This window comes from Pangasianodon hypophthalmus, chromosome 3, assembly GCF_027358585.1.
Source record: "Pangasianodon hypophthalmus isolate fPanHyp1 chromosome 3, fPanHyp1.pri, whole genome shotgun sequence".
In the NCBI taxonomy this organism is placed as follows: domain Eukaryota; kingdom Metazoa; phylum Chordata; class Actinopteri; order Siluriformes; family Pangasiidae; genus Pangasianodon; species Pangasianodon hypophthalmus.
Window position 1 is genome coordinate 960,001 of NC_069712.1, and position 10,000 is coordinate 970,000.

At 43.0% G+C, this 10,000-nt stretch overlaps 2 protein-coding genes across 2 annotated transcripts in view; both read left to right on the forward strand.

Annotated features, from left to right (window-relative positions):
- Positions 1-3,764, forward strand: part of mxd4 (MAX dimerization protein 4) — a 33,957-nt gene extending 30,193 nt beyond the window's left edge. The window contains exon 6 of the mRNA XM_053232290.1: positions 1-3,764. This exon is cut by the window's left edge and continues 805 nt beyond it. The gene's annotated coding sequence lies outside the window, so the exon portion shown is untranslated.
- A 2,204-nt stretch (positions 3,765-5,968) lies between these two features.
- ndufb6 (NADH:ubiquinone oxidoreductase subunit B) overlaps positions 5,969-10,000 on the forward strand; it is a 4,476-nt gene continuing 444 nt past the window's right edge. The window contains exons 1-3 of the mRNA XM_053232291.1: positions 5,969-6,300; positions 6,784-6,876; positions 7,044-7,088. Coding sequence (XP_053088266.1) covers positions 6,121-6,300; positions 6,784-6,876; positions 7,044-7,088 — 318 coding nt within the window. The 5' untranslated portion in view covers positions 5,969-6,120. The remainder of the gene's footprint in view (positions 6,301-6,783; positions 6,877-7,043; positions 7,089-10,000) is intronic.

Consider the following 10,000-nt stretch of genomic DNA (forward strand, 5'->3'; position numbering starts at 1 on the left):
TGAGGCGTATCACTCAAAAAAAAAAATTAATTAATATATATAAATATATATATATATATAAGAAGTGTGTCCTGGCTCCCGGCCAATCAGGATCCAGCCTTTTTTTTCTCTCAGTAGCAATGTGATGTAGCAATAACGACGCTGTGTGTGTGTGTATAATTCACTAACACACTCACACACACTCGACGCAGCGTACACACACACTCCTCACACACGGTGATGCGTCAGAGCCGGATGCTAGCTTGTAGCAGAGATTAGCATGCAGCTACAACACAGTGTGTTAATTTGCAGTATTCATTCTGGACACACACACACACACACACACATCTCTCTGTCTTTACTTTTAGCGTTAATCGCCCCAAAATTTCAGCAGAAAAAAAAAAATCCCAGAAACGCGTCTTCACTGGTGGAGTGGGCGTGGCCTGCCCTGTGATGTCATACTTACACATTTTATACAGTGATCGTAGCTACAAAGCTAGCTAGCTATTTATCTATTCATGAATTCATGATTAGTGACATCACCTGGGTGATTCTAGAGAGCTAGCGGTAGAGGTGCGGTGTGTATGATGTCATCAGGATGGCCACACCCCCTCCACTCACTGGGTGAATTTAAAAAAAAAAAAAAAAAACGAGTATATACAGCATTGTATATTAAATAGAAGTGTATAAAAGTGTGTAGGTCACCGAGTGTGACTTTAGCTCTATATTTCTGTCAGAATTTTTTTATTCTATTTTCCTAAAATGCAAAAGACCAAAAAAAGAAAATATAAATATAAATATAAATACGTACATATATAGTTATATACAAGAGACGACAGGCCGATCTCCGCCATCTTTCTGTGCCTTGGTCATGTCCCATTCCTCTCCCCCTACACCCTACTCCCTACACCCTACACCCTACACCCTACACCCAACTCCCTACTCCCTACTCCCTACTCCCTACACCCTACTCCCTACACCCTACACCCTACACCCTACACCCAACTCCCTACTCCCTACTCCCTACACCCAACTCCCTACTCCCTACACCCTACACCCAACACCCTACTCCCTACACCCTACACCCAACACCCTACTCCCTACTCCCTACACCCTACTCCCTACACCCTACACCCTACACCCAACACCCTACTCCCTACACCCTACACCCTACTCCCTACACCCTACACCCAACTCCCTACACCCTACTCCCTACACCCTACTCCCTACACCCTACACCCAACACCCTACTCCCTACACCCAACACCCTACTCCCTACACCCTACTCCCTACTCCCTACTCCCTACACCCTACTCCCTACACCCTACACCCTACTCCCTACACCCTACACCCTACACCCAACACCCTACTCCCTACTCCCTACTCCCTACACCCTACTCCCTACACCCTACACCCAACACCCTACTCCCTACTCCCTACACCCTACACCCAACACCCTACTCCCTACTCCCTACTCCCTACACCCTACACCCTACACCCAACTCCCTACACCCTACTCCCTACACCCTACTCCCTACACCCTACACCCAACACCCTACTCCCTACACCCTACACCCTACTCCCTACACCCTACTCCCTACACCCTACACCCAACTCCCTACACCCTACACCCTACTCCCTACACCCTACACCCAACTCCCTACACCCTACTCCCTACACCCTACTCCCTACACCCTACACCCAACACCCTACTCCCTACACCCTACACCCTACTCCCTACACCCTACTCCCTACTCCCTACACCCTACTCCCTACACCCTACACCCAACTCCCTACTCCCTACACCCTACACCCTACTCCCTACACCCTACACCCAACACCCTACTCCCTACACCCTACACCCTACTCCCTACACCCTACACCCTACTCCCTACACCCTACTCCCTACACCCTACTCCCTACTCCCTACACCCTACTCAGGTCTACTTCCCCAGTTACACATGGAGGGCGTGGCCAGGGCGTGTCCCAATCCAACATGTAGATCTTTAAGGAGAGCCTGCATCCCACGTCCTGCTGACTTCCCCTTACCCTCTACCCCCTTACACTCTGTCCTCAGGTGCACTTCCTCGAGTACACACTCGCTAACGCGCCTCAACAGAGACTTTGCCAAACAGGGCGTGGCTGGGGCGTGTCCCAATCCAACACGTAGGCTGAACTCTCATCACTCCTCCAGCGGTCATGTCTTATTCCTCTCCGTGTCGACTTCCCCTTACCCTCGAGCCCTACTCAGGTCTCCTTCCTGCACACACTCCGTCACAGCACGCTTCCTCAGAAGGAACTAAGTGAGGATATGCGGCTGGGGCGCGTCCCAATCCATCACGTGGACTCTTTAGGGCGCCTCCTTAAATCCTGGTCCCTTTCATACTCACTCCTGTGGTTATGGTCTTTACTCTTAGTGCAGAGGAAGACACTGGGAGAAGATCGATCATGGCAGCTCGGGCTCTTCCTCCCTCTCTCACCTTCTCCTAGTGCACTTCCTGCTAGTAGCAGTAGTAGTGTTAACTAGCGTTAGCACCTGCCCAGGGGGATTGTGGGTAATGTAGTCCCTCTGATGAGCTTAGTGAAGGTAGTGTGTGACAGACTGGTCTGAGATCAGTGTGAACGGGCAGCTTTCATCACGAGGAACACACACACGCGCACACACACACACACACACACACCTCTCGCGCAGAACCTCTTGGTAATGTAGGCGGGGCTTCAGTGATGTTTCATATCTTAAAGAGACAGAAGCAAACTGTAGCCAATCAGCTGAGACCAGTTTACTGTTTATACTGAAGACAGAGAGACAGAGAGAGTGAGACAGAGAGACAGTGAGACAGTGAGAGTGAGACAGCGAGACAGAGAGAGTGAGAAAGTGAGACAGAGAGTGAGACAGTGAGAGTGAGAGACAGTGAGAGTGAGACAGACAGAGTGAGAGTGAGACAGTGAGAGTGAGACAGAGAGAGACAGTGAGAGAGACAGAGAGAGTGAGACAGAGAGTGAGAGTGAGACAGACACAGAGTGAGACAGAGACAGTGAGAGTGAGGCAGAGACAGAGAGAGTGAGACAGTGAGAGAGACAGTGAGAGTGAGACAGTGAGAGTGAGACAGAGACAGTGAGAGTGAGACAGTGAGAGTGAGACAGAGAGAGTGAGACAGAGAGACAGAGAGAGAGACAGTGAGAGTGAGACAGAGACAGAGAGAGTGAGACAGAGAGAGTGAGACAGTGAGAGTGAGACAGAGAGAGTGAGACAGAGAGAGTGAGACAGAGAGTGAGTCAGTGAGAGTGAGACAGTGAGAGTGAGACAGAGAGTGAGACAGAGAGAGTGAGACAGTGAGAGCGAGACAGAGAGAGTGAGACAGTGAGAGTGAGACAGAGAGTGAGACAGAGAGAGTGAGACAGTGAGAGTGAGAGTGAGACAGAGAGAGTGAGACAGTGAGAGTGAGACAGCTCTAATACATTCCTCAGTAAGGCCCTTAAGCACTTCCAGCTTTATGTCACTGCACTTTTACTTTCATCCTTTTAATGTTTTTAATGTTTTTATTTTTATTTTAATTCTAACGCGTCGTCTTCCTGCAGCCTGTCAGCGCGACCAGAGCGGGGTCAAAGGTCAGGGGTCAGGAGGGTTCTGTGCCAGAGACCTGTTAATACAGGATGTGTAACTTACATTCAGAGTTATTTTTGTTTGTTTTTACACACACACACACACACACACACACACACACACACACTGGTGCTTGTGTACTGAACAGTGTAATATACAGAAATAAACCTGATTTTATACACACGTGCCTCGGTGTGGTGTTCTGCAGTGTGGTAGAGCGCCACCTGCTGTCACTCAGCATCATTAACATGTGATCCTTATTTTATTTATTATTATTATTTATTATTTATTTTTATTTATCAGTAATTAGGTCTGTAAACAGACAGAGGAGGATTAATGTAGCATTTACACTGAACACTTTTACTGTTAATATTAAATTCAATAAAATAAGTCAAAGAATAAAGAGTTTCAAAACTGCCGAAAAATTAAAATAAAAAAAAAAACATAATAATAATAATAATAATAATAATAATAATAATAATAATAATGTTCACAACCTGGGAATTATATTGTGACTAAATTTTTGTATTTTAGTTTATAATTTAAAAATATTTTAATATTTTACAGAGAGAGATAAATAGTGACTTTTATTTTAATTTAAATAATTAATTTAATTATAATTGTAATCCAGAAGGTTAGTTAATCTCAGAAAGAATTTATTTCATCACTTTATTTCTCCTTTATATAATAATAATTTAAATAATAATAAATAATACTTTCTGTAAACTCCTGTATGAGAGATGTATATTTCCTATTTAGTTATAAATATTTATTTAAATTATTTAACTTTAGATTATTTACTGATCCAGATGTTTTTTATGGGAGGAAAAAAATCATGAGTATATTTTGCACTCTGGATTTTATTTATTTGTTTGTTTGTTTGTTTGTTTGTTTATTGAGTCCTGCTGTTGCAGTTATTCAGATAAAACTTGTAAAACAAAGCTTTAGCATTTGTGTTTTTGTCTTTATACTGATCCGCAGAGATAATAAACATATTTTAATAAAGCTGTGACTTTATACAATATCATTTATTATTTACAGTTTAAAAACGATCAGTTATCGCAACAGTTACAGCCTGATTTCTGCTGAATTTCAGGGGATTTTGTGTTTATTTGGACTGGAGCGCAGTTTAGTATTATTTTGTGATTTTTCTCAAACTAGAGTGAATTAATCTGATTCATTTCTCTGATTCTCATTAAACTTTTTTGGCTGGATATTTATTTATTACATGTTTAAAAGAAACATGATAAATTATTATTAACAGTACTACTAAAGTATAATGATGGATGTAGAGTTTAAATGTAACATTTTAAATAAAAATAAAGTTATAACTTTACAAGAATTAACAATAAAAATGGGAGTTTATTATAAAACACTATAATATCTGAGGAATCAGAAAGCTATAAAGACTTATTATTCAAAGTTATTACTTTTAGCTCTCTGTGTAATATTTTAACACGTATTTCGACATGTTTATGTTTAAGTTGTTCTTTTAAACTCATTTATAAACATTTCTTCAGCAATTCCTATCATGTAATCAGACTGAACTGTGATACTGAGAGGATTTTGAGATTTCTGCTCAGATCCAGCGTTCAGCTTTGTTTCCAAAAGGTTTTATTTGTGGGTTTTTTTTTCACTTTTGACATTATTTATCATAAGGGATAATTAATTAATTAATGTGCTTCTTCTATTAGCTAAATTTAGTAAAGATAAATGTAAATATGGAGGAAATAAAGCTTTGTTTTTTAAGTTTGAAGACAATACCTAAAAACAATATCAAATCTGAAAAATACAAAGCTGTAAAATATGTTAATGTGTGTAAACATTTTGATCTTTTTATTTAGTATACAACATTTCTTGAGTTTATTTCTATGTTTTTTTATTCTCACTCTCTTAATATGCTGTATTTGTAAAACTTAAAAAAAACAATTTAAAAGAAGAAAAAGAAGATTTTTTTTAAGACTTTGTTAGCTTGTTCGGTTTCTCCTGGTAACTTGACATATTGTAAAAGTTTAATTAAAGTTAAATAACATAAAGCGCCTTAACTGTGTGTGTGTTTAAATAGGAACCTCAGGTTCGAATTACTGATCCGACACTGAGTCGACTCATTTCCCCGGAAGCCTGTTTGTTATTGAGAACGATTCAGATTCATTTGTTGCAAGTGAATCGATTCTTCAGCGGAATGAGTCTAAGTTTAAAATGCACGCTAAATCACACGACACTGATTTAGAAAGTGTGTTGTGACTCTGATGATGATGATGAAGGGTGAACATTTACAATTATTAAGTTCAAGTAAGTTAAAAAAATAAATAAATGAGAAATTAGAAAGGAAAATGGCGCTGTGTATGTGAGTACTTCCGGGTTTGTGGCGCGGTGCATTGTGGGATCGTTGTCCTTTCTCTCTCGCACTGTGGGATGTCATTGCTGTGAGGCGGTTTGGTGTTATTAGAGTTATTACAGACTGTTATTAGTGTTGTTGTGAGTTGGTGTGAGAGTGTGTGAGAGTGTGTAAGAGTGTGTGACGGTGTGTGTCGGTGATGTCGAGCTACTCGGCGGAGGAGAAGCTCCGGCTGCAGCAGTTATGGTCCCTGCGGCGCCGCTGGCTGAAGGAGCAGGAGCTCAGCTCTCGGGAGCCGGTCAGCAGAGCCGCGGCTCCGGGCCGAGTGCAGGCCTTCTGGAGCTCCTTCCTCCAGCCTCAGACCCTCTGGAGGATCTACGTGAGTGTCTTAATTACAGTCTCTCACTACAGTTACTGAATTAACACTTCATTTCTCTGTAGGAGCATGAACCTGAATCTGCACTGAGCTGCTCCCTACTTCCTCTACCTCATAGCAATGCACACGTGTGTGTGTGTGTGTGTGTGTGTGTGTAATTGCGTGTGTGCGTGTGTAACTGTGTGTGTGTAATTGCGTGTGTGTGTGTGTGTGTGTGTGTGTGTGTGTGTGTGTGTGCGTGTGTGTGTGTGTGCGTGTGTGTGTGTGTAACTGTGTGTGTGTGTAACTGTGTGTGTGTGTAACTGTGTGTGTGTGTAACTGTGTGTGTGTAATTGCGTGTGTGTATGTGTAACTGTGTGTGTGTAATTGCGTGTGTGTATGTGTAACTGTGTGTGTGTGCGCGCGCGTGTGTGTGCGCGCGCGCGCGCGTGTGTGTGTGTGTGTGTGTGTGTGTGTGTGTGTGTGTGTGTGTGTGTGTGTGTGCAGGCATTTAAGGCGTATAGTGCAGGTGCGTTCGCTCTGACCCGTGTCCTCATTCCAGCCTGGGTCGTCCACTACTATGTCAAATATCACCTCAGTGTGAGTATAAACATCTTCATCATCATCATCATCATAAAGCTTCATAAAGACACCGTAGTGTCATAATGACATCATAAATCAATAATCACATCAAAACATCATAAACTTGTGAGGACCTGTGTGTAAGTTTCCCCCGTGGTGCTGACAGAAGTGTGTGTGTGTTACAGAAAAAACCATACAGTGTGGTGGAGCTGAAACCCAGACTGTTCCCAGTAAGTACACACACACACACACACACACACACACACACTCACTCACTCACTCACTATAAGTACACACACTCACTCACTCACTATAAGTACACACATACACACACTCACACACACACACACACACACACACACACACTCACTCACTCACTATAAGTACACACACACACTCACTCACTCACTATAAGTACACACATACACACACTCACACACACACACACACACACACACACACACACACACTCACTCACTATAAGCACACACACACATTCACTCACTCACTATAAACACACACACACACATTCACTCACTCACTATAAACACACACACACACATTCACTCACTCACTATAAACACACACACACACACACATTCACTCACTCACTATAAGCACACACACACACACATTCACTCACACACTCACTCACACACTCACTCACTCACTATAAGTACACACACATACACACACATACACACACACACTCACTATAAGTACACACATATTCACTCACTCACTATAAGTACACACACACACACACACACTCACTCTCACTCACTCACTCACTATAAGTACACACATATTCACTCACTCACTATAAGTACACACACACACACACACACTCACTCTCACTCACACACTCACTATAAGTACACACACATATACACACACACACTCACTATAAGTACACACATATTCACTCACTCACTATAAGTACACACACACACACACACACACACTCACTCTCACTCACTCACTCACTATAAGTACACACATATTCACTCACTCACTATAAGTACACACACACACTCACTCACTCACTATAAGTACACACACACTCTCACTCACTCACTCACTCACTATAAGTACACACACTCACACACACTCAAACACACAAAAAATGTTTTTGTACTGAATCAGTAATGTAGAAGTCAGAAAATAAAAATCTGTAAGAAAGCTTGTAGTATAAAAACCCCACAGGATTGTGTACATGGACAAATATACATTCACAGGCCATTTTATTAGGAACACAACACTCACACTGAGGCGAACCCTGGCTGCTTTCATGCTTCTGGTCTGGATTCCACATGGTGTTGGAAACGTTCGTTTGAGGTTCTGCTCCTTGATACGACCACGTCACGATGTGGCAGCTGCACGCTCATGCTCTAACACACCTGAAACCTGCGCAGGTGGGTTCAGACCTGCTGACCGGAGAGGAGAGGATAGTGAGAGAAGAGGATGAGATGAAATGAGAAGAGAGAGGAGATGAGAAGAGAGGAGAGGATAGTGAGAGGAGAGAGAGTTGAGAGGATAGTGAGAGGAGAGAGAGTTGAGAGGATAGTGAGAGGAGAGAGAGTTGAGAGGATAGTGAGATGAGGAGAGGATAGTGAGATGAGGAGAGGATAGTGAGATGAGGAGAGGATAGTGAGATGAGGAGAGGATAGTGAGAAGAGATGATGAGAGGAGAAGATAGTGAGAGGAGAGAGAGTTGAGAGGATAGTGAGAGGAGATGAGATGAGGAGAGAGGAGAGAGAGTTGAGAGGATAGTGAGAGGAGAGAGAGTTGAGAGGATAGTGAGAGGAGAGAGAGTTGAGAGGATAGTGAGAGGAGAGAGAGTTGAGAGGATAGTGAGATGAGGAGAGGATAGTGAGAAGAGATGATGAGAGGAGAAGATAGTGAGAGGAGAGGATGAGGAGAGATGAGATGAGAAGAGAGGAGAGGATAGTGAGAGGAGAGAGAGTTGAGAGGATAGTGAGATGAGGAGAGGATAGTGAGAAGAGATGATGAGAGGAGAAGATAGTGAGAGGAGAGAGAGAGGAGAGAGAGTTGAGAGGATAGTGAGAGGAGATGAGATGAGAAGAGAGGAGAGAGAGTTGAGAGGATAGTGAGAGGAGATGAGATGAGAGGATAGTGAGAGGAGAGAGAGTTGAGAGGATAGTGAGATGAGGAGAGGATAGTGAGAAGAGATGATGAGAGGAGAAGATAGTGAGAGGAGAGAGAGAGAGGAGAGAGAGTTGAGAGGATAGTGAGAGGAGATGAGAGGAGATGAGATGAGAAGAGAGGAGAGGATAGTGAGAGGAGAGAGAGTTGAGAGGAGAGAGAGTTGAGAGGAGAGAGAGTTGAGAGGAGAGAGAGTTGAGAGGAGAGAGAGAGGAGAGGATAGTGAGAGGAGATGATGAGAGGAGAAGAGAGGAGAGGATGAGAGGAGAGAGAGAGGAGAGGATAGTGAGAGGAGATGATGAGAGGAGAAGAGAGGAGAGGATGAGAGGAGAGAGAGAGGAGAGGATAGTGAGAGGAGATGATGAGAGGAGAGGATGAGAGGAGAGAGAGAGGAGAGGATAGTGAGAGGAGATGATGAGAGGAGAAGAGAGGAGAGGATGAGAGGAGAGAGAGAGGAGAGGATAGTGAGAGGAGATGATGAGAGGAGAAGAGAGGAGAGGATGAGAGGAGAGAGAGAGGAGAGGAGAGGATAGTGAGAGGAGATGAGATGAGAAGAGAGTAGATGAGATGAGAAGAGAGGAGATGACTGGCATATAAACGATGCTCAATTAGTGTTCAGGTGCTCAGTGTGCTCTAAGAAACCCTTCCCCACACCATTACACTACCTCCACCAGTCTGAACTCTTGACCTGACGCAGGTGAGTCCATGGATTCATGCTGCTGAAGCAAATTCTGACTAGGGCTGGACGATACTGAAGAAAAATGCGATATGCGATAACTTGTTAAATATGATATTGTTATAAGTGTGTAAGATCAATTTAAATTATATTTATATATATTTATATATTTAAGTGCTGATAATGACATCACCAACATACACGTTTTGTGTTCTTCGGAGGAAAAGAAAGCGTTCTCTGCTCTCTGCGTCGCACTAAAACTTTGACTTTTTTTCGTAACTTTTTGAAGTATTAAAATCA